We start from the raw sequence: 25,157 nt of genomic DNA, 5'->3' as shown, positions 1-25,157 counted from the left end.
TTATTCAAATTTGTCAATGCGTTTAAGTGCTGTCTGTTCAGTAAATGGAAAGTTATTGCAAAATAGGAGTCTCTGTCCTTGTAATAAAATTCATTATTTATTTTGTCCTCGATATTGAGCAATTTCTAATTCTTAGACCTGGAAATACACCCTGCTGACTACTCAATGATAACTCTGCTACACATCTGCCCTTAATTGTTTTTTTAGATAACTTCAAAACAACACATTTTATTTTAAATTTATGACAGAGGCTAGCCTTGTTGTCTGTGGGCTAAAGCCCAGATCGACTCCTCCAAATAAGGCAAATGCTGGGTGGAGTTTGGCTATCAAAAAATAATTGCAATAAAAAGGATGTTAATTTGTTTTAAAAATGTTAAGATTTGACTGGTTATTCTATCACGACACAACAGAAATGTCTTGTAATGACAATGTGTTTCTGTCCCTTTAACCCTATGCTGCATTGTGAATTCTTCTATTCTTGACTGTGTATCCTGTTACTGAACTGTAATTTGGATCTCCCTTCTCTGCGCTTCTTTTGTTTAGACTTGTGTCTGTAGCTGATTTCCCCAGTTTGTGACTCTAGATTGCTTCTCAGCTACTCATCTGTGCAGTCCTTTGGTTCTAATGCCCAGTTCTGGTGTCAACGGCCTGTTCCTGACCTCAACATATAATAGTTGTTTTAGCAAAGAAGCAAGGTATTTGCATTTTTACCTCACTGTTTCTACTATTTTTCTGAAGGATATCTACAAATTTTTGATTGTTTTTTGTTTTAGTAAATATTTATTTGGATGACCAAGAAAGGGACTGTGACCTTAAAATGTCACCAGTTATTCAGTAAATACTTTTTGTTGTTTATTCAACTAAGTGTGGAAATGTAATCACTTTGTCCCTGACACCCTGGTGGTTGTTTTATGCAGATCCTGTTTTGGACTTAACCCCTTGAGTGCTAATGACGGCTCTGAGTCGTCACAAATTGTCTCAGTCAGGTGCCAACGACGGCTCAGAGCCGTCACTAGCACTCTCCCACTTTGAGGGAGATCTGGGGGCTCCCACCGGCTCCTACCCCTGCGATCGGGCCAGCATAATGGCAGGCATCGCTGGGGCTTCACGTTACGCGAGGTGACGTCACACGCAATGACGTGATGACGTCACCGTACAACTTTATTTAATATTAACAATGTTAAGTATAGGAGCAGGGGGCATGCTGCTTAGAAGCCTGTATCTCAGGCATCTAAGCAGCTACAGACCCCCAAGACCCACCGTTGGAAAGGTAATCGCCTAACCTTTCCAACAGTGTAAGTCTTGGGGATCTGAAATAAATTTAAAAAAGTTAACAAATATATATTTTTAAAAGTATAAAATAAAAAAAACCTTTAAAAATCCTTAGCACCCAGGTGGGAAAGTACTTAGCACTCAAAGGGTTTTAAAGGGGCAATATAGTGAAAATTAAATATTGATGACTGTGATAAAGAATGTGATTTAAAACAACTTTTCAAATTTACTTCTATTATCAAATTTGCTTTGTTCTTTTGATATTCTTTGTTGGAGTACAACTGATAGGAGCTCAAAAGCCTGCATGTGTCTTTAGCAGTCTATAGCAGCAGTGTATGTATATTATTGCTATAAACAATGTTGCAAACAGATGTATAAAGACACGTGCACTCTCCTATGATTGCTCTTTAACAAAAGATACAAAAAGAACTAAGCAAAATTAATAACAGAAGTAAATTGGAAAGTTGTTTTTAAATGTCATGCAATCCAATCCACTGAAGTTTAAATTTTACTTTACTGTCCCTTTAAGCTTTATTTCCATGGTGGGCTTTTTTTTATTGTTTTATTATTTCATTATTTTGCATATTTAATTTTTTGTTCCTGATTGATAACCAGACATGGATTAGTATAAAACAGCAAATAAGTTATGGTATTTATAATCCAAATGGCAAAATATTTGTAAAGATAATTGTCATGAGATGCAGGACACAGTATGGTAGGTACAACTTGATTCTATTGAGGAGCATAGGATTAACAGACTGCTCATATTACATCCATCTTAGTTACTCCGACACAGGTTGAACCGGCCCTAGACCACGTCCCTTCCTGTGATGTCACACTCATACTCTCATCACATCTCCCCCCTTTTCAAAGAACAAAACACAAATTTTTCCCCTAAATACAACAGATAACAATGTATAGAAAAACACATACCTGTATATATAACAAAAATACAATCCTGTCTTGGACATCGGGGTAGACTACCCTAGCTTAAAGTAACCATGGCATTATTCTGACTTTTCTTCTGGTCACTGCTCTAACTTCAATGCTAATCTTGGTAGCGGGTTGGAAGTTTCACAACCCTTCCACTTGATGTCATTTTACGAGAACCATCTTCCGATGCAGTGGTAGATAATTGAGAGTCCAATGAAAGCACCAAAGTATCCCCACTGTGGTCTTGCAGCAGGGAAGGTACCCCTCTTATGATAGGGGATCCCACCAGCTGTGGCTCCGAAGCATCCACCCCCAAACCCTCAGGTACTGGCTGAAGATATCCTTCAGAAAAAACAAGCCCTCTCATGAATCACATTACTTTTTGGCACAAAATGGGCACTGAGTTTATTCATAACTATCTCAAAATCAAATTCTTCCCCTTCTTGGAATTTAAAATTATACACCGGCTCCACATCCTTCTCCATAGAGTACAGAAGAGAAATTACTTGTACTTCACCACTCTACTTGTCCAGCTTGGAAGCAACCCTGAAGCGTGCAAACCGCTGTCGCCATGTGGGCCATGCTGCAGGCTGGGAGAAATCCAGCGTATTGCTCTCCGCATTCAGCGAGGCCCCAAAATGTGATTTTAAACAACTTTCTAATTTACTTCTATTATCAACTTTTCTTCGTTTTTCTTGGTATCTTTTGTTGAAAAGCAGGGATGTATGCAAAGGAGCCAGCCCTTATCTGGAGCATTATATGGCAGCAGATGTGCAAAAATGTTATCCGTTTGCAAGAGCACAAGATGGCAGCACTATTTCCTGCCATGTAGTGCTCCAGATGCCTACCTAAGTATCTCTTTAACACAGAATATCATGAGAACAAAGCAAATTTAATAATAGAAGTAAATTGGAAACTTTTTTAAAAACTGTATTCTCTGTCTGAATCACAAAAGAAAATGTTTGGGTTTTAAATCCTTTTAAGGAGAATTGCACAATTAACATTATCCAATAGATATCTGTTGGTGCAGCCATCTGCTTAATGTAATGAATGTTTTATTATCAAATAAAAAGCCATGCATTCTTTAGAATAATACAAGATCTCAGTTAACCATCTGAAACAAGAGAACACGGGTGCACTTTTTACTAACCATGACATTGACAGATCACCTTTTGTAGACTCACTGCGCAGAACACTGTACACTCCTCTCTTGTTACAGGACATATAAAGTTTTAATCCTGCTACAAAGGAAGGCAATGCAAGATTGATTAAAATGCTCAAAATTATAATCTACATCTAGCTTAAAATATTTCTCTAATTTATCGTTTTCATTTTCCAACATGCTAAAAATCGGAACTTTGGGATGAAATCTTCCAGTGGATCTGTGAGTACAAAATGAGGATGTATTCAGGAAGTTCATATTGTTTCTTTTCACTAATATTTATCATTCTGGATTTAAAAGGTGAGATATTTTTCCATTGTTTGTGTGAATCTTGAGCAAGTAAATGCAGGGACATTTTTTTAAATTGAAAATGGCTTTAACAACTACTGTCTATTTTATATGTTTCTCTTGGAAATGTTTAAAGAAATGCTTGGTTCTTACTTTTACTGTGTATAATATCACAAATCATTATTACTGTTCCACCTTGTTTAAGTCATTGGGGACATGAGAGTATAAAAAGAATATATTAAAATATTGACATGGTTTAATTGTATGTATTAATCAAGCAGTTATTAATTTGACAAAACAGCCTCATAGAACAAAATTATCTCATGCACTATTTATATCCACTTTGAAGTAGATACTTTAATTCTTATAATATTTTCTTTATTATTTTATTATTAGTAGTAATAATAACAACAATAATAATAATAACTTGATCATATGGATGTTTCTTATTTTTAGTATAACAAATTTCATGAATTTACACATTTTGGGCTTTTTGAGAGAAGAATTATGTTTTAATTCTGAAAATAGTTTGATGTGCTAGGCCACCAGGTTCCAAAGCTTTTTTTTGTTCAATAGAGGGAGGTATTAACATGTCAAGATACTTTTTGTTTTGTCAGTAACAACATATTTTGTATGGCAAAAACCCCCCAGCATATTTAAAAAGCCGCACTGTTATAGAGATCTGTGGCAACCCAGGTTCGATCCCAGCAAGGTCCACTCAGCCTTTCATCCTTCCGAGGTCGGTAAAATGAGTACCATTAAGTTGGGTAATAATAATACCTGTTATTAGTGCCGCAAGTCGATTGAGTTCTAGGTTGTGCGCTATGCAAGTATCCAATTATTATTTTATAAATTACTGCATTTGTGATAAGAGCTTAGAACTTATAGGATTACCGTGATTCTTTTATATACAGATAAAAATTGTGTTTAATAAAAAAAAAAATACAACTCATGAAACCTGTTAAAATTAGCCTTATTGCTTCCATATACTATTTTTCTTATTATAATTGTATTAGATTTTCCAACAAAATAGTAAATACATGTTAGTGGTACAAACTATAATTGACAAAGAAGTCAGATAAGCAACTGTAAAGTCTCTTTCAAAATAAAGAGGTATGCTCACTCTTGGACCTCCTGGCTCATTTAAACATAGGAAAGGAAGGAAAAATTATTAGAATAATAAGATAAGACACATAAAAAAATAACACTGTGACACAGTGGATGCAATCACTATGGACATCTCAAACAAGAATGGCTTAAAGCCTATGGATACTGAAAGGTCCGATGCAAGTTGCTGAAAATGAGAAAGATATTGTATATTAGAGAAAGCCAGACAAATTAATTGTCAACCCCTATAGATCTTGCATCTTTAGAGTTTATTATTTTATTATTTTATTATTTTAGGACTTCTTAAAGTCATGTTGTGCAAATCACTGTCTATCTTCGAGACATAAGAACTAAATAATTTTAATACCAGAGTAAATAAAATCAAAATATAATTAGTTCTATTACATAGATTCAATTCAGTCAATCCCATGCCCTATATAAGACAATGGTGGGTTTTTATTATCTATGATTAAGAGAACTGAGAATAATCTCAAATACCCCATATAGAACTCTCCTGAACCTTTACCACAAAGCTGTTCAATATCAAGACTATGACTTCCATAAATATTTTGACTTATTTATAAAAAGAAATAGCCAGATATGATGTCAGAAAAAGGCCCTAATGTGTGGATTGCTGATATTTTAATTAATAGCTTTTCATCACAAGAAGGCTTTTTTTATTATATTACTGCTACCAGGGAGAGTATGATCTAAAAAAATTAAAGGTTATCGAGATCTACCCTGTCCTGGTTGTGTATAAATGGATTTATTTCTTAAACTTTATAAATCTTAGGAATTTGCAGGATTGGTCAATGGGTATTATTTAGATTGATCTGTGCATCAGCTGTTCAGACGACAAACACTCAATTTCATATTTCCTGGATCACGATTTGTACATGTGACTGATTTTAAAGAGTTATATTTACTAAGTGTGATGTGAAAGGTCCTGGTATTCTGAGCTGGGTCTTATACATTGGTATACAAGGCAGATCTTGTCAACTTTAATGGTACTGAAGATTTTGTATTGGATCCTTGGTCCTTCTCAGGTCCCCTAAGCTGCAGTGACTGTATCTTCCCTTAACTATTCTAGCAATAGGTCCCCTGGTGGATTATTTCTTGTACCCAGGATCACAGGGCTTTGACTTTCTATTCCCTCCAACTACCCTTAACACAAAGTTTCTTGCTTCATCCTTTCTTTTATCCAAGGACATTGTAAAGAGATTACCTTCTCTCTACACCTGTGTCCAGCACCTCCTCCCATGACAGATATTCTCATACCTTCACCTCATCTTCTATCTAAAATACATATTTATATGATTTCAACATGTTGTTACCATCACAACCTGATACATAACAATTACATTTTGGATGAGCTTTTTCTTGGCTCTGATTATGAGTGAAGCCTGGAACAAAAAGTGGACTTGGACATTTTTCTAAGGCCAGTTAGTGCATACAGATAGCATTCCTTAATCAGCTCATACAGAGCAAGGATACTTGGATGTACCAACCAGTATGATTCCTCTGTTTTGAATTTTCTCAGTACCTGCATCAAAATCTTTTTCATGCAGTATTGTTCAAAGTGTTCTAAGTCTTATGGGGTTATCTTCACTTGTCTACATACCTTAGTGTGTTTCACCCCTTTAACAAGGTGATTCTTAAATCCATCTGCATTGGGATTAATCTCCCTCTGTTGTCATCAACTCCTCTGGATCTTTTCATCCCCATATTTTGACTTGTCACAGCTTCTGCCACATATTTGGTCTCTCCATTTAACTGGCACAGCCTCATTGCTTCATTATAAGTGTGAAACCCACAAACTGAGCCCTGCCACTGGCTATGCCACTCTCACTCATCTCTTGCTTGCCAAGCTACTCACACAAGCAGCCACCCAATCATAGGCCATCTTAGAGGCTGTACTCTGCGAGCCTATGGTAGCAATAACCAGCCACTTGTAATGGCTAGTTACTTATTGCGCGTCCGCAAACGACAATTTTGCCCATTTGCAGGCGCACAATAAATTAGTGATCCACATGTAATAGAACCCTAATGGGGTAATAATTCCTTTTTTATATATGCATAGTTTATAGCAATTAAGAACTGGATTGCAAAAGACCTACACACAAATAATTTTTAAAACCATTTAAAATTGTCACTTTATTAATAATTTGCAAAACTATTTGAAAACTCTGTAAATTAATTGTATCTGATCTTCCTTAAAGGGACATTAAACACCAAATAAATTTTAGACAAAATGATGCATTCTAAGAAAAATTTAGTGTGAGAATAACATGTAGATGCCGGGTGCTATAGGATAGGCTCGTGGAATGTGGGATGGTTTACTTCCCCTATTAAGAGGAAGGCGGTTTTACAATATTTAAATAAACTTAACATAGACATACAGGTAGGATTACTGCAGGAAACACATTTGAACGAAATTGAAAGCCAAAAATTAAAATGGAGTTGGGTTGGGGAGGTTGTATATGCCGCAGAGGCACATCGGAAGAAAGGGGTTGCCATAGTGTTTAGGAAAAATCTACAATACCAAATTCATAGGCGGGATGTGGATCAACTGGGTAGGTTTATTATACTTGAATTAGACATAGGGAAGAAAAGAGTAGTATTGTGTAATGTATATGGTCCAAATGAAAAGAAAGGACCTTTTTGGGAGACAATTCAATCCAAACTTATGGAATTTGATAAAAATATTGTATTGGGGGGTGATTTGAACGTAGTTGCCTCTGGGCTTATGGATAGGAAACGATTGGGGAAAAAGGATTTGCTAGGCAATAGGGATGCCAAAATGTTTAAAGATCTTTGTTTTAGCTTGGACCTGTTGGATATTTGGAGGAACACCCATCCTGACAGTAAAGAGTTTACATGTCTCTCTAAGGCACACAAATCCCTATCACGTATCAACATGTTTTTAATTAGTAAGAACTTATTTTCCTTAGTTTTGAAGTCAGAAATTCTCCCAATTACCATCTCCGACCACGCTCTAATATTGCTGTCATTAGTAATTAAGCCAGGAAACTTACCAAATAACAAACTCTTTTTTCCTAGCTATTTATATAACAATTTGAAGTTTTGGGAATTTTTGGTTAATAAATGGGTGGATTATTAAAATAGGAATAATGATTCAGTTGAGAATAAAGAAAATATTTGGCAAGCCTTCAAGACAGTCTTCATTCTGTAGTCAAAATGAAGAGGAAAAATAATAATCACTAAATACAACTTACCAATCAAATAGTGAATAAATATCAAAATTATTTAAGGGATAATAGTAAAACAAATTGAGAAAAGTATCTAGAAGCCAAAAGGCAAAGAGATACTTGGTGTATTTTTAAAGAAACCCAAAGTGAACGTAGGAGAAATAGTAAATTTATGCTTTATGGTAATAAAATAGGGAAATCTTTAGCGAAATTGGTGAATAACCAGAAGCTCAATAAATTAATAACAGTCATTAAAGTTAAGGATAAACTACTTAGTCAGTCCCAAGATATCATTGCTAAATTTCATCATTATTTTAGAAAATTATATGGGGCAAAAGTAGCGGATTACCAAAAGAAAGAGTTATTTTGGAGGAAAATTAAACTCCCACAAATAGAAAAGGAAGATTTAGAAATGTTGAATTCCCCAATCTCTGATAACGAGATTAATAAAACCAAAAAAAAATTGAAGCTGAATAAGGCCTCAGGCCCAGATGACCTCCCAGGAGAGTTATATACAAATCTTGATGTTAAAATTACCCCTCTATTGAACAAGGTATTCAACTCCTTCTTTTTAGATGGAAAATCCCCATCTAAATATTTTAAAGAATCCAGAATAATCTTGATTCCAAAACAAGGAAAATCTTTGAAATTAATGGACTCCTATAGGCCAATCTCACATTTAAACGTGGATTATAAAATTCTAACACATATCTTGGCTAATAGACTCCAAATGGTCATAGGTACTCTTATCCACCCGGACCAAACAGGGTTTATTAAAGGAAGGACATCAGTGATTAATATTAGGAAGTTGGAAATTGTGATAAATTATTGTGAAATAATGGGGAAGGCCGGAACCTTTCCAGGTGACGATGCCGCTGTTATAACCATAGACACGCAAAAAGCCTTTGATTCCTTAATATGGGATCACATGATTACGACTATTAGGAACTTTGGAATTGCAGGCAATTTTCTTAACATTAAACTATTACTTTATTCCTCCCCTCTGGCAGCTCTAGTTATTAATTCTACTATTTCAGATAAATTCACCCTACATCGTGGGACAAGACAAGGGTGCCCTATTTCTCCTCTCCTCTTTAATTTGTCCCTAGAACCATTAGCTATATATTTTAGGGAATATCTGGAGGGAATTGGCATTGGGCAGCACAAAATTCAACAAGCAATATATGCGGATAACCTCCTTATTTTTACACAAAATCTTTAAGCCAATTTACCTTTAATTCTTAACACTTTAGATTTATTTCAAGCATTTACAGGCTTTGCAGCAAACAAAGACAAATCTGAAATACTTTGGTTAATTAAACATAAAAATTCGTCCCTAACACCTTTTAAGGAGGCAAAGGAATATATTACGTACCTAGGGTTGAAATTTGCACGAGATTCAAATCAATGGTGTAGTTTAAATTTCTTACCACTGATTCTGTCCCTTAAGAGAGATATAGAAAAATGTATGAAGTTACCTTTGTCGCTGACAGGTAGAATACACTTAATTAAGATGGTTTCGCTGTCCAGATTTCTATATCTCTTCCAGGCTTTACCACTTTTATTATTAAAAAGAGATAGTTCCTTAATTAACAAATATATAACACAATTTATTTGGAAAAATAAAAAATCTAGGTTAGCTATCAAACGTATGTTTGCGGGGCAAAGGGTTTAGGACTGGCTATACCAGATTTTGAATCTTATAACATGCAAACATGAAGTTTGTCCTAGACTGGTTCCTGGAGAAAGGTTATTTTTCTATTTATGATTTAGAAGAGGCCATGGTCGTCCCTTTTTCATTAAAAGCCCTTGTACATATGCCTTCGAAACTAATTCCAAGAGAAATAAAATGTTTAAAGTTCATAGATCAACCTATTCGGTCTTGGCGCAAATTTTGTATAAAAATAGGCTTTAACTACAGGGTCTCGCCCTTTGACGATCAGAGGGAATCCTGAATTTGTGGAAGGTTATGACTCTGCAAGGTTTGACACCTGGTCAAGCGTTGGGGTCAAATACTTGATCCAATTAATTAATAGGGAAGATAACAGTATCAAATGTTTGACGATTGCAAGTCAGAATTTGGGATTGTTAATCATCAATTTTTTGCATATTTACAACTCAGGCACTATGTCGAACAATGTTTTAGATTAAAGGACTTAGATTGGAATAGTAAATCTCTGAAGCAGATAATTGTATTATTTCGGCTAGGGAAAGTGTCTATTTCACCTATGTATAAGTCCTTACTTTTTGCACAGGAACAAAGTAACTTTAGATATCTTAAGTTAAAATGGAATGAGTTTTGTACAAATCAGCATGAGGTGGAGGTAATGATGAGCTCAGTGCTTAGGGCCATTAAGGCTATGAGGGGGGAATACCATAGGGAACAGCAAGTGAAGATGCTGTATCAAATCTTTATTACCCCTAAAATTATGTCATACTGGATGAAGGAGGGGGAAAACCAGCATGTATTAGGTGTAAATTTAGTTTGGCAGATATGGCCCATATGTTCTGGTCCTGCCCAATAATCCAAAGATTCTGGGCTAAAATCTTATTCTGGGCCACTAAAACCTTAAATCAATTTATACACTTAAATAGCCAAAATGTGTTTTTTTTTAATGACCAAAGAGGAATACTCAGTTATTCTACTGGGTAAGAAAATTATTCTGAGAAACTGGCAGTCTCACAAAGAACCCAAACTTTCAGAATTTAAGTGTGATATACTGCACCAGATGTTCTTAGAACAGCTTTCATTACAGACCGAAACTGAAAATAATATTAAGATTTTCTTTGCTAAATGGGGGAAGTATATTAAATCATTAGACACTGTGGGGGGTAGTTATCAACGTGTCTACTTTTCCTGCCTTCGCCGGCTCAATACGCCCGCCTAAGCTCGCCTCACATCGCCGCCGTGGACCTGCAAAAATTCGCCTAAGTTATCAAAAAAGCTGTCAAAAATCCGCGCACCAAGTACGGGGCGATGAGCAGCGGACTGTGAGAGTTATCACTCATCCGATCTCGCTGCTCTTCGGCTTTTTTACAGCTTTCTTGCCTATCACTAAGCACCCACACTAAACTTCACTGTTCTACCCCCTATACCGGCTCCCCCGGAGCCTCCCACAACTAAATAAAGTTACTAACCCCTAAACCGCCACTCCTAGACCCCGACGCAACTCTTATAAATGTATTAACCCCTAAACCGCCGCTCCTAGACCCCGCCGCAACTCTTATAAATGTATTAACCCCTAAACCGCCGCTCCCGGACACCGCTACCACCTACATTATACCTAGTAACCCCTATCCTGCCCCCCCTATACCGTCGCCCTCAATAATAAAGTTATTAACCCCTATCCTGCTGATCCCGCACCTCGCCGCAACTAAATAAATAGTTTAACCCCTAAACCGCCGCTCCCTGACCCTGCCGCAACCTATATTAAATTTATTAACCCCTATCCTGCCTCCCCTACACCGTCGCCACTATAATAAATTTATTAACCCCTATCCTGCCCCCCACTACACCGCCGCCACTGTAATAAAATTATTAACCCCTAAACCTAAGTCTAACACTAACCCTAACACCCCCCTAACTTAAATATTAATTAAATAAATCTAAATAATATTTCTATTATGAACTAAATTAATCCTATTTAAAACTAAATACTTACCTTTAAAATAAACCCTAATATAGCTACAATATAAATAATAATTATATTGTAGCTATTTTAGGATTTATTTTTATTTTACAGGCATCTTTCAATTTATTTTAACTAGGTACAATAGCTATTAAATAGTTATTAACTATTTAATAGCTTACCTAGCTAAAATAAAGAGAAATTTACCTGTAAAATAAATCCTAACCTAAGTTACAATTAAACCTAACACTACACTATCATTAAATGAATTAAATAAATTAACTACAAATAACTACAATTAAATACAATTACATAAACTAACTAAAGTACAAAAAAAAAGCTAAGTTACAAAAAATAAAAAAAATAAGTTACAAACATTTTAAAAATATTACAACAATTTTAAGCTAATTACACCTAATCTAAGCCCCCTAATAAAATAACAAAGCCCCCCAAAATAAAAAAAATGCCCTACCCTATTCTAAATTAAAAAAGTTCAAAGCTCTTTTACCTTACCAGCCCTTAAAAGGGCCTTTTGTGGGGGCATGCCCCAAAGAATTCAGCTCTTTTGCCTGTAAAAGAAAAATACAACCCCCCCAACATTAAAACCCACCACCCACATACCCCTAATCTAACCCAAACCCCCCTTAAAATAACCTAACACTAATCCCCTGAAGATCATCCTACCTTTAGTCGTCTTCACTCAGCCGAGCAGCGATGGAACCGAAGAGGAGATCCGGAGCGGCAGAAGTGATCATCCAAGGGGCGCTGAAGAAATCTTCCATCCGATGAAGTGATCCTCCAGTCGGCGCTGAAGAAGTCTTCCATCCGGGCGATGTCATCTTCCAAGAGGCGCTGAAGAAGTCTTCTATCCGGGCGATGTCATCTTCCAAGCGGGGTCTTCAATCTTCATCCCGCCGACGCGGAACATCCTTCTTTACAGACGGACTACCGACGAATGAAGGCATCTTTAAGGGACGTCATCCAAGATGGCGTCCCTTCAATTCCGATTGGCTGATAGGATTCTATCAGCCAATCGGAATAAAGGTAGGAAAAATCTGATTGGCTGATTGAATCAGCCAATCAGATTCAAGTTCAATCCGATTGGCTGATCCAATTAGCCAATCAGATTGAGCTCGCATTCTATTGGCTGTTCCGATTAGCTGATTAGCTAATTGGATCAGCCAATCGGATTGAACTTGAATCTGATTGGCTGATTCAATCAGCCAATCAGATTTTTCCTACCTTAGATTTTTCCTAGAATAGGGTAGGGCATTTTTTTATTTTGGGGGGCTTTGTTATTTTATTAGGGGGTTTAGATTAGGTGTAATTAGCTTAAAATTGTTGTAATATTTTTAAAATGTTTGTAACCTATTTTTTTTATTTTTTGTAACTTAGCTTTTTTTTTGTACTTTAGTTAATTTATGTAATTGTATTTAATTGTAGTTATTTGTAGTTAATTTATTTAATGATAGTGTAGTGTTAGGTTTAATTTTAACTTAGGTTAGGATTTATTTTACAGGTAATTTTGTATTTCTTTTAGCTAGGTAGTTATTAGATGGTTAATAACTATTTAATAACTATTCTAACTAGCTAAAATAAATACAAAGTTACCTGTAAAATAAATATAATTCCTAAAATAGCTACAATGTAATTATTAATTACATTGTAGCTATCTTAGGGTTTATTTTACAGGTAAGTATTTAGTTTTAAATAGGAATAATTTATTAAAGTATAGTGTAGTGTTAGGTGTAATTGTAACTTAGGTTAGTTTTTATTTTACAGGTAAATTTCTCTTTATTTTAGCTAGGTAAGCTATTAAATAGTTAACTATTTAATAGCTATTGTACCTAGTTGAAAGTTACCTGTAAAATAAAAATAAACCCTAAGATAGCTACAATATAATTATTATTTATATTGTAGCTATATTAGGGTTTATTTTAAAGGTAAGTATTTAATTTTAAATAGGATTAATTTAGTTCATAATAGAAATATTATTTAGATTTATTTAATTAATATTTAAGTTAGGGGGTGTTAGGGTTAGTGTTAGACTTAGGTTTAGGGGTTAATAAATTTATTACAGTGGCGGCGGTGTAGTGGGGGGCAGGATAGGGGTTAATAAATGTATTATAGGTGGCGACGGTATAGGGGGGGGCAGATTTGGGGTTAATAAATTTAATATAGGTTGCGGCAGGGTCCGGGAGCGGCGGTTTAGGGGTTAAACTATTTATTTAGTTGCGGCGAGGTGCGGGATCAGCAGGATAGGGGTTAATAACTTTATTATAGAGGGCGGCGTTATAGGGGGGGCAGGATAGGGGTTACTAGGTATAATGTAGGTGGCGGTGGGCTCCGGGAGCGGCGGTTTAGGGGTTAATACATTTATTATAGTTGCGGCGGTGTCAGGGAGCGGCGGTTTAGGGGTTAATATGTATAGAGTAGCTTGCGGTGGGCTCCGGGAGCGGCGGTTTAGGGGTTAATACATTTATTTAGTTGCGGCGGTGTAGAGGGGACAGATTAGTGGTGTTTAGACTCGGGGTACATGTTAGGGTGTTAGGTGCAGACATCTCCCATAGGAATCAATGGGATATCTGGCAGCAGCGAACTTGTACTTTCGCTATGGTCAGACTCCCATTGATTCCTATGGGATCCGCCGCCTCCAGGGTACGCTGGGCCGGAAAAGTGCCGAGCGTACCTGCTAGTTTTTTGATAACTAGCAAAAGTAGTCAGATTGTGCCGCACTTGTGTGCGGAACATCTGGAGTGACGTAAGAATCGATCTGTGTCGGACTGAGTCCGGCGGATCGAAGTTTACGTCACAAAATTCTACTTTTGCCGGTCTCTAGCCTTTGATAACTAAGGCGAATCAGCCTCGCCACAAATACGCTGCGGAATTCCAGCGTATTTGAGGTTGACGGCTTGATAACTAGGCCCCAATTAGCCATTTTTCCTTTAAATTTTTATATTAGAATCCAATTTAAGGGGTGAATGGCTGTACCCGGAGCTGACGAATAGAAGGGGAATTTATCTTATTTAATGGAGGTTTTTTTTTATGTTTATTTATTTTTATTCATTATTACGTTATATTTTTAGGGTTATGATCGACTGGAGTTAAAATGTAAAATTCCAGCGAATAGAACCGAGAGACACAGATCTATGTGTAAAAAAGTACATGTTAATATTATATAGAGTAGGATATAACTTGTACTTAGGAGGAAACAGGAATTCTGATTCCTCAATACTAATCCCATAAGTATATTATCCATAGTGGTTTGACTCTGGAGTATTGTATGGAAGAATTATACTACTCCAAAGGCAATATATGTATTTATATTTATTGTTTTTTCTTTTTTTTTCTTTTTTATGATTGAAAAGGAAACAAGTAACAAAATGAAATACTGGAAAACTGTTACAATTGACATATCTCATGTTTCTGTATTTTTTTTTTAATATAGCCCTGCGAGGCGCAACCTGATGAGTGTTATATATTGTTAATTTCTGTATTGAGATTAAAAAAAAAAAAAAAGAATATAGACGTTGACCCAACAAAACCTGTAAACTGAAACTGACACTTGCGTAGACATAATCCATTTATTTATATAGAAACCACCCATGTCAAATACACTCAAAAGATTTTGAATAATTTCAATTATAATAATAATAAAAAAAGTGTAATCCATTTTATTACTGTTGGTTCACACATCAGACTCTATAAGGTTATAAAAGTTTATTCCATAGATAGTTTTAAAAAAATACCTTTACATTGGAATAGTTGATATATATTTTTGCTTGTGTTTGTGATTTTTGTGTAGAGTAACATTGTGTTAATTTTATTTTTTATTTAAAGCTGTTGAATCAGCAAAAGGAAAATATGCTCAAATGTTGTTCAGAAACTTGTTTGAGGATTATTCCAATGCCTTGAGACCTGTTGAAGATACTGATAAAGCTCTTAATGTTACTCTTCAGATTACACTTTCTCAGATCAAAGATGTGGTAAGTGAGAAAAAATGAAACTGTGCTGTAAGTGGGCCAGTTACCCACAATACCATAACAATGTATTGATTCCAGTTTGTACAGGAATATGATTCAAAGCAACTATTGCCCACTCAAAAAAACATTTTGTGACGCCACTCAATGTGTTTAAGTGCAGGACTTCCCCATGGTAATCCTCGGCATCCCCAGCACATATGACAATGCCAACAGAAATCTGCTTTGTTTTTAATTTAGCCAGGAGAAAGTTATTTTGCAACATTTGGTGGAAATTCCTAAAAAAAAAACACTGACTGTTAGTAAAACAAATCTACTATAAAGAGAGTGGTAAGTAGCTTAAAGGGACAGTCTACACCAACATTTGTATTGTTTTAAAAGATAGATAATCCCTTTATTACCCATTCCCCAGTTTTGCATAACCAACACGGTTATATCAATACACTTTTTACCTCTGTGATTACCTTGTATCTAGGAACCTTCTTCCATCCCCCTGATCACATGACTTTTTTATTTATTATCTATTGACTTGAATTTTATCCAATTAGTGCAGTGTGTGCCACAAACCATGGGCGTGAGCACAATGTTATCTATATAGCCCACATAAACTAGCAGTCTCCTGTTGTGAAAAGCAAATAAAAATGCATGTGATCATGGGGCTGTCTTTAGGGGCTAAGAAACAGGCAGAAATGTAGAGGTTTAAATGTTATAAAATATATTAATATAACAATGTTTGTTGTGCAAAGCTGGGGAATGGGTAGTAAAGGCATTATCTATCTTTTTAAATAACAATTTTAGTGTAGACTGTCCCTTTAATTATATAGCGGTGGTATTTGCTCTCATATGCTTTAATATTGTCTGTGGATAGCAGTAACATAGGATAAAGATAAAATGATGTGGGAGACAAAATATTATATATCGCTGTATAGTTTGATTTTCGGAGAAAGGAAACCAACAGCATAAATTGTGATACACAAGTAACATTTGCAAACTGATCTCACTGTGAGATAACCTCTAGCATCATTAAAGGGATTTAAAGCCCCAAATGTTTCTTTAATGATTTAGATAAAGCATGTCATTTAAAACAGCTTTTTTTAAATTTACTTCTATTAACAAATGTTCTTTGTTCATTTTGGTATCTTTTGTTGAAAAGCAGGGACTAGAGCTCAGGAGCGTGCATAGTCCACAGACAACAAGGCTAGTCCTGGTCATAATGTTAGTATAGAGCATATTGTTTTGAGCTTGTTATCTGATAAAGCCAATCATGGAAAGATGTGTAGCAGAGTTAGCCTTGAGAAGTCAACAGGGTGCAGTTTAAGTTCTGGGAATTCGAAACTGCTCAATTTTCAGAGCTAAATAATATGAAAAGGGGCAAAATAAATAATGAAAATATATTGCAAATGTGTTTTAATTATGTCTAACTAAACATTTTATATAAAAATATTAAGGTGTAGCTTCTTAAAGAGACACTGAACCCAAATTTTTTCTTTTGTGATTCAGATAGAGCATGCAATTTTAAGCAACTTTCTAATTTACTCCTATTATCATTTTTCTTCATTCTCTTGCAATCTTTATTTGAAAAAGAAGGCATCTAAGCTTTTTTCTTTTTTGGTTCAGTACACTGGACGGCACTTTTTTATTGGTGGATGAATTTATCCAACAATCAGCCAGAACAACCCAGGTTGTTCACCAAAAATGGTCCGGCATCTAAACTTACATTCTTGCATTTCAATTAAAGATAACAAGAGAATGAAGAAAATGTGATAATAGGAGTAAATAAGAAAGTTGCTTAAAGTTTTATGCTCTATCTGAATCACAAAAGAAAAAATTTGGGTTCTTTAACACGGCAAAAACTTTTTTAGCTTGCCCTATACTTTTAATAGATTTCGCAGAGAGTGATATTAGTGCCCTCATTGCACTTATATTTCATGTGCCGAGTTAATTATTGAGTGTGAGCACAATACAAAATACTACTGTAACAGTTTGTGCTTTTTAATACCTGAAGTAAACCATTACTATTAATACAATAGCACAAAACTGCACAAAGAACTCCATTACTTGTGCGCCATAGGCTTAGTGCGCTATCAGCTTAGCACTCAAGCGTTATCTAACACAAATTTCTCAGTGTGCCCAATGGAAGTCTATTCGGTGAGGGATTTAGCGCTAGTGCTATTCGCTGTGACTCCCTCCAGGTGGCCAACTGCCCACAAGTTCCCTAACCTTCCTGTCCCAGATTGCCTCTGGGAAATTTTGGGAGCTATAATAAAAAGACATTGGTTGGTGTCTGATCTGTTACACTTGAAACTCAAAATGGACATTCTTAAAGGGATGGACATACTTAAAGGGATATGAAATGCAATTTTAAACAACTTTCTAATTTACTTCCATTATCATTTTTTTCTTTGTTCATATAGTGTTTTTTAGAGCACTATATGGCAGCAGATTGGCAAGATTTTAATCTATTTGTAAGAGCACTAGATTGCAGCACTGTTTCCTGTCAGCTAGTGCTCCAGATGCCTACCTAGGTATCTCTTCAACACAGAATAACATGGGAACAATGTGAATTTGATAATAAAGGTAAATTGGAAACTTTTTTATAATTGTATGTTCTGTCTAAATCACAAAAGTTAATGTTTGGGTTTCATATCCCTTTAATTAGGTATAGTCAAGTTTGATCTAAAATGGAGGTTGAGCCTGGTGGGCATGTAAGGGTAGGGTGTGCCTAGATGTGTTGCAATGGGATTTAAGAAGGTGCATAAAGGAGCATAGATCTGTTTTCTGGTCTACACTGTGGTTTTATATAGCTAACAATTTGTTGTGTTACTATTAAAGGGACAGTGAAATCAAAATCAAACTTTTATGATTCTGGTAGAGCATGTCATTTTAAACCCCTTTCCATTTTACTTCTATTGCCTAAAATGCTTTGCTTTATTGGTTTCATTTTTTTAAAGCATACCTAGATAGTATCATTTTTGATAGGCGACATCTTTAAGGCAATTAGAGAACAGCTGAACATCAGCTTAAACATAAATAAAGGTAAATTAGCAGCTAACGCTTCTGCTGCTATCTACCAGCAGCATAATATGATTATTTAGTTGTTGTTTTTTATTAAAGGGACATGAAACCCAAATTTTGAAACACTTTAAAATGTGATGCAGCATAGCTGTAAAAAGTTGACTAGAAAATATTACCTGAACTTCTCTATGTAAAAAAGAGAGATATTTTACCTCAAAATATCCTAAGTATTCATACCCCATTGTAAAGGACTTTAAGCAGCAAATCAGTATGCCTGTCCCAGGACACTCATTTTATTTCCCTTTTCAGTTTAAGTAAGCTTTCTATGAAATTTTATGAGATTACAGTAAAACAGTTCATTACCTCAGCACTGCTGATGCTGATTGGCTGTTGTTCATTTATTTTTTTTTATTTTTTTTACCAGCAGCTGGATAGTAACTGAAAGATAATTTTTTACAGAGAACTTACTCTAGAGAGCTGAGGAAATTGTGAGGTAAAATATCTTCCTTTTTTACATAGAGATGTCCAGGTGATATTTTCCTGTCAGCTTTCTACAGTTATGCTGCATCACTTGCAAGTGAATTAGTATATAAGTATTATGTCCCTTTAATTATTTTTTTATTTTAATGGGGTCTCAACTGTTAAAAACAAAAATGAAGCACACATACTTAATGGCTGACACAAGAATTAATCAACTGGCAAGGACATCTAGACCTGTCCTTTGGCACGGCAGGGCCGGTGCTAAAATAAAGGCAAGCTAGGCGACCACTTTAGGGCACCCCTGCGGGGGGGGGGGGGGCGTGAATTTGGTGCATGACATTTTTTTTCTTCCTAACTTGGGGTTCATAGTAGAAGCCACATGTGGTGGGATAATGTCTAGAATGGGAGGGGACTCCACTGAAAAGTAGCAGAAAGTGTAGGTCAGCCAGAACAGCGGGGAGCAACTGGCTGAAATATCTCACTGCACAGCCTCTGCACTCTGAAAAACTTCAGTAACTTTCATAAAAGCTGATGGAGCCAGTGACAGCAGTGAGGCTCCCCTCCACCCACAGCCTAATGGGTATTGCTGGGGCTGCTGATGGGCACTCATAGGGGCACTGACAGTCCTCCAGCATTTGATATACTGCAATACATCAGAGCATTATCTTATCTTGCACATTGTCTAGTCACTGTATATGTATATATTATCTATCTCTCTATCTATCTGAAGTCATAACTATGCACTACCACTTGTCTATTATCTGTCTACTCTACATGCATACCTATACATTAAAGTGTATAGATGCCCATTATTCAGCACAACATGTCCTATTTCAGTGTATACTCGGCATAATTATACAGTGCAATGTGTTCATTTTCTGTGTATACATGTTTGGCATCATTATGCAGCAGTGGTCCCCCATAAAATATATAGCTTTATTTGTATTATAGTGCGCACTGAATTCTGGGACAGGCTGGGCGATACAGAGGTCAGGGGATATAAGGGGAGGCAAATAAGGGGGCTGGTCTGAGGGCCCCCACAAATTCATCTTGCCCAGGGCACCATTTGATTGGTTGATTAATCTTGAAAGGTCTAGTGAGTGATGAAGAAAATATAATATCTCATAAACGTATTCTATTCTATTTCTGAAATCATTCTAGGATGAAAGAAACCAAATCCTGACAGCATATTTATGGATTAGACAAAGCTGGTATGATGCGTACCTCACATGGGACAGAGATGAATATGACGGCTTGGATTCCATTCGAATTCCCAGCAGCATGGTCTGGAGACCAGACATTGTACTATACAACAAGTAGGTAGAAAGTTTATTGCCATTTGTTTGCATTAACAGAAATGTAATTCTTTTAGCATATATATATATATATATAAATATTCATAACTACCATCAGGTTAGTGTGGTTGGTCTAATGCGCATTGGGATAGTGTGTGAGCAATAAGTGTTTTTTTCCAATTTGTGCACTCCATTAAAGTCTGGAGGGAGAAGAAATTAGCGTAGTTGCGATATCCGGAAGTCCTGAACTTAGCGGGTGTCAGTCGCACGCAAACAATTTACTTTAAACTTGTTATTCAAATGCTAACCTGCACGCATTAAAAGTTTACTTCTCCCGGTGTTTGCATGCAAGCGAAAGTGCTAAATAGCGTGCCACTTCTGTCACAGTATGGAGATTTGTAATACTGAATGGATTTTAGTCCCTAAAAAACACATAAAAAAAGGAACACATTTAATAAAAGTAAAATGTTAAATATACCTAACTGATAAATTGTGTGTTTTGTGAGGGTTCCAGGGTGCAGTATTGTTTTCCAACATTAAAGTTTTTTTGCAGATCTTTTACAATTGATCTGTTCCAAACTGCTTCTGTAAGCAACATCAGCACAAGAACTATGCGTCCAATGCTTTATTGAATCGGTTTCCATGGCAGCTACCCACAAGCCCCACATCATATGAGCAATGCCAAGTCTTTGGTGGAGTGATGTAAAGCATGACAACACTAGAATGCCTGCTGTAAAGTTTGGTGGATGAGGAATAATTGTCTGTTGCTGTTTTCAGGATTTATTCTAGGCCCCTTAGTTCTAGTGAAGGGCCATCTTAATGCTACAGGATACAAATACATTTTAGACAAGTGGGTACTTCCAACAATTTGGAGAAGGGCATTTCCTGTTACAGCATAACTGTCACCTGTGCATAAAGTGGGGTCCATGAAGACATGGTTTGACAAGTTTGATGTGGAGGAACTCAATTGACCTGTACATAGCCTGACCTCAACTTCAATGAACATCTTTGGGATGAATTGGAATGCTGATTGCAAGCCAGACATTGTGGTCCAACATCAGTGCATGACCTAACAAATGCTCTTTTGGCTGAATAGGGACAAATTCCCACAGTCACACTCCAAAATCTAGTGGAAAGCCTTCCCAGAAGAGTTGTGGCTGTTTTAGCCACAAGGGGGGGGGGGGGACGGGACGACAACTGCCCATTATTTTTTAATGGGATGTCCTACAAGCTCATATAGGTGTAAAGGTCAGGTGTCCACATAATTTTTGACATAAAGGGGCAGAATTATTAAGCTCCGAATAGAGCTTGATGCCCTGTATCCGCGCGAGCCTCCAGGCTCGCCGGAAACAGCAGTTATGAAGCAGCGCTGTTCCATAACTGGTCCGCTGCCTCTGCAGCTGCGGTCTGCAATCTGCCTGATGCTATACGATCGGGCTGATTGACACCCCCTGCTAGCGGCCGAATGTCCACAAATCTGCAGGGGGCGGCATTGCACAAGCAGTTCTGGTGAACTACATTGATAAATTGGCCCCATAGTGCCTGTGTGTGTGTGTGTGTGTATATATATATATATATATATATATATATATATATATGTAAATGAGCCTAATATCCATTTAATAAATAATTATACCCAAGTGATTTATCAAAGTTCTATATCTGAATAAATTGTTTTTTGTGTTTATTTAACAGAGCAGATGATGAATTTTCAGAGCCAGCAAATACAAATGTAGTCCTGCGCTATGATGGGAAAATAACATGGGATTCGCCTGCCATCACTAAGAGTTCTTGTGTTGTAGATGTCTCGTATTTCCCTTTTGATAATCAGCAATGTAAATTGACTTTTGGTTCTTGGACATACAATGGCAATCAAGTGGACATTATAAATGCTATGGATACTGGGGATCTATCTGATTTTGTGGAAAATGTTGAATGGGAAATTCAAGGTATGCCAGCCGTGAAGAATGTCATTACATATGGCTGCTGTTCTGAGCCTTACCCAGATGTCACCTTCACTTTGATTTTGAAGAGGAGATCTTCATTCTACATATTCAACCTGCTAATTCCTTGTGTCATGATATCCTTCCTGGCTCCTTTAGGGTTTTATCTCCCTGCAGATTCTGGGGAAAAGGTATCACTTGGAGTTACTGTTCTCTTAGCTCTAACTGTATTCCAGCTAATGGTTGCAGAAAGCATGCCTCCTTCAGAAAGTGTTCCATTAATAGGTAAGTGCTATGTCCTACCAGGAAAGTATTAAAAGTATATAATATGTATTGTTTAATCTTGGGATAATTTGCTTCTTGATTTACTATAGAATGATTTACAGAGTTTAACATATATATCACTTTTTTTTTTAAAGAAACAGTAAGCACTTTGAGATTGTAATATAAATTGTTTACGGCTAGATTACGAGTTTTGCATTATGGTAAAAAAGCAGCGTTATCAGGTTATAACGCTGCTTTTTCAATACTGCTACTATTACGAGTCTTGCAGGTTTAGGGGCACCGCACACTTTTTTGGCCATAACGCAAATTAACTTACGCAAATTGCGTAAAGTCTTTTTTCAATGGGATTTTCATAGGGCCAATATTACAAGCTTTTCCTGGGAGGCCAAAAAGTGAGAGGTACACCCTATACTGTCAAGATTCGTAACGCATTCTAAAGTCAGTAGTTATGAGATTTATGCTACAACACCGTTACATAAAACTCATAACTAAAGTGCTAAAAAGTACACTAACACCCAAAAACTACCTATTAACCCCTAAACCAAGGCCCTCCCGCATTGCAAACACTAAAATAAAATTATTAACCCCTAATCTGCCGCTCCAGACATCGCTGTTACTATAATAAACATAGTAACCCCTAAACCGCTGTACTCCCGCATCGCAAACACTAGTTAAATAGTATTAACCCTTAATCTGCCATCCCTAACATCGCTACCAACTACTTACATTTATTAACCCTTAATCTGCCGTCCCATACCAGTGACGTGCAGTCACAGGAGGCAGGGGAGGCAGTGCCTACCCTGTCCAATGAGGGAAAAAAGATTTGTAATTAATATTTATTAAAAAAAAATTATGTTTATTATTATCTCATTTCTCATTAATTTTTTTACCACCCTCGCCCCAAGGGTACCCCCCCACCCCCATGGCGATAACTCATTCATTTTAATTTCTAGTAGTGTCGTACGTTAGACAGTAGACTTTGCGCATGCGCTGTGTGTGCACTCCACTGCAGATAATATTCACCGACCGCATGATCCATTGTTGCGCAATTAGGAGGCAGTGAGCTGGTCCGCTGCCCTCTATTATTGCGCAACAATGGATCTAAAGCTCACTTAGAGCTGCGCCACCCAGTGGTGAGTCGCCCGGGCCCTGTACAAGCTCCAATGGAGGCGGTTCTCAAAACCGCCTCCATGATGAGCTAGGTCACTTCAGCCAATCACAGCATGCCATTGCCTGCTGGGCTGCTGATTGACAGGTGGGCCATGTGACCATTGACTTTGCGTTGCGCGCGCTGAGACAACAGCGAGTGGCGGGAAGACTCAGTGGAGGGAGAGCAGCTGAGAGAGTGTCTGTCTGCGTGCCCGACTGCCGTGCTGCACTGCTGCCTAAACTGCCCCACTTGGCTGTCTGACTGGGTGGCTGGACTGGAGGAGCCGAGACTGAGGAGGAGACTCAGGAGGAGAGGACTGGAGTCAGGGACAGGAGGACGACGGAGGAGCGGAGCCGGTGCCACGTGGGTGGTGGACCCGGGCGGACCCGGTGTAGGAGTCAGCCATCTCTCGGAGTCGGTTGTGGTGGTGAATGTGTCTGACAGTCTGTCTGACACTGTGACAGTGACACAGTGTGACCGTCCAGTGACTGTCTGTCAAATTGGGGACCAAGGATGCATCATGTTTGCCAGTGAGACCAGTGGTGAAGTGATTTAAGACACCCAGTTATATGGTAAGTAAAATTATTTTATTTCTGTTCCTATTTGTGAGAGCTGGCCACCGCAGAGAGTATTAGTATGTCAGTTTAGTTACACTCCGAACTAGCAATATCAAATGCCGAACTTTTTGTTATAACCCCTGCCGCCCTGCATATAATCTGTGTTATTATTTAATTACAACTGATATGTTATATTAAAGTGATAGGACAACAGTTCACCGTTGTCCTATCACTTTAGTATAACATTTCAGTTGTTATTAAATAATAACACAGATTATATGCACAGGCCCAGGCGTTATAGCAAAAAGTTCACTGTGTCAGAGCCTGTGTCAGGAGGACAGTCAGTGACACATTGATTACCTCTAGCTCCTGCTGCCTGTCACTAGTACACTACTCCCTTCCTATTAAGCTAAGTGAACTGGGGAGAGAGAGAGGCATTTGTCCCGCCCGTGCCATGAGAAGGGGGAGAAAAGTCAGTGAGGGGGCAGCAGCACAGGGTAAGTGTCAGGCGCTACACAGACTGATTTCAGGTAAAGCATTTCAAGTGCTACTGCTATCGCACAGCCTTACTTTCCACATCTGTCTGTGCTCAGTCAGTGTGCTGAATAGTATGGAATATTTTCTCTCCCCATGTCCCAGAACCACAGATCTGCAATTACATGTCAAGAAAAATAAATAAATAACGGCTTGTTGAACTGTTTACAGTGCACCAGCCATCAGCAATATAATGAGAGCTGGTGCACTCTAAACAGTTCAACAAGCCGTTATTTATTTATTTATTTTTCTTGACATGTAATTGCTGATCTGTGGTTCTGGGAAAAGGGGAGATAAATGCACATGTGCTCTTCTTAC

At 37.1% G+C, this 25,157-nt stretch overlaps 1 protein-coding gene across 1 annotated transcript in view; it reads left to right on the top strand.

Moving 5' to 3' along the window:
- Positions 1–8,809: 8,809 nt before the first annotated feature.
- Positions 8,810–25,157, top strand: part of CHRNA9 (cholinergic receptor nicotinic alpha 9 subunit) — a 56,045-nt gene continuing 39,697 nt past the window's right edge. Inside the window, exons 1-4 of the mRNA XM_053700273.1 lie at positions 8,810–8,933; positions 15,441–15,586; positions 20,237–20,391; positions 22,066–22,598. Coding sequence (XP_053556248.1) covers positions 8,810–8,933; positions 15,441–15,586; positions 20,237–20,391; positions 22,066–22,598 — 958 coding nt within the window. The remainder of the gene's footprint in view (positions 8,934–15,440; positions 15,587–20,236; positions 20,392–22,065; positions 22,599–25,157) is intronic.

Source organism: Bombina bombina, chromosome 2 (genome assembly GCF_027579735.1).
Source record: "Bombina bombina isolate aBomBom1 chromosome 2, aBomBom1.pri, whole genome shotgun sequence".
NCBI classification, from domain to species: Eukaryota; Metazoa; Chordata; class Amphibia; order Anura; family Bombinatoridae; genus Bombina; species Bombina bombina.
Note: the sequence above shows the minus strand (reverse complement) of the source record. Positions and strands in the feature narration are given on the sequence as shown.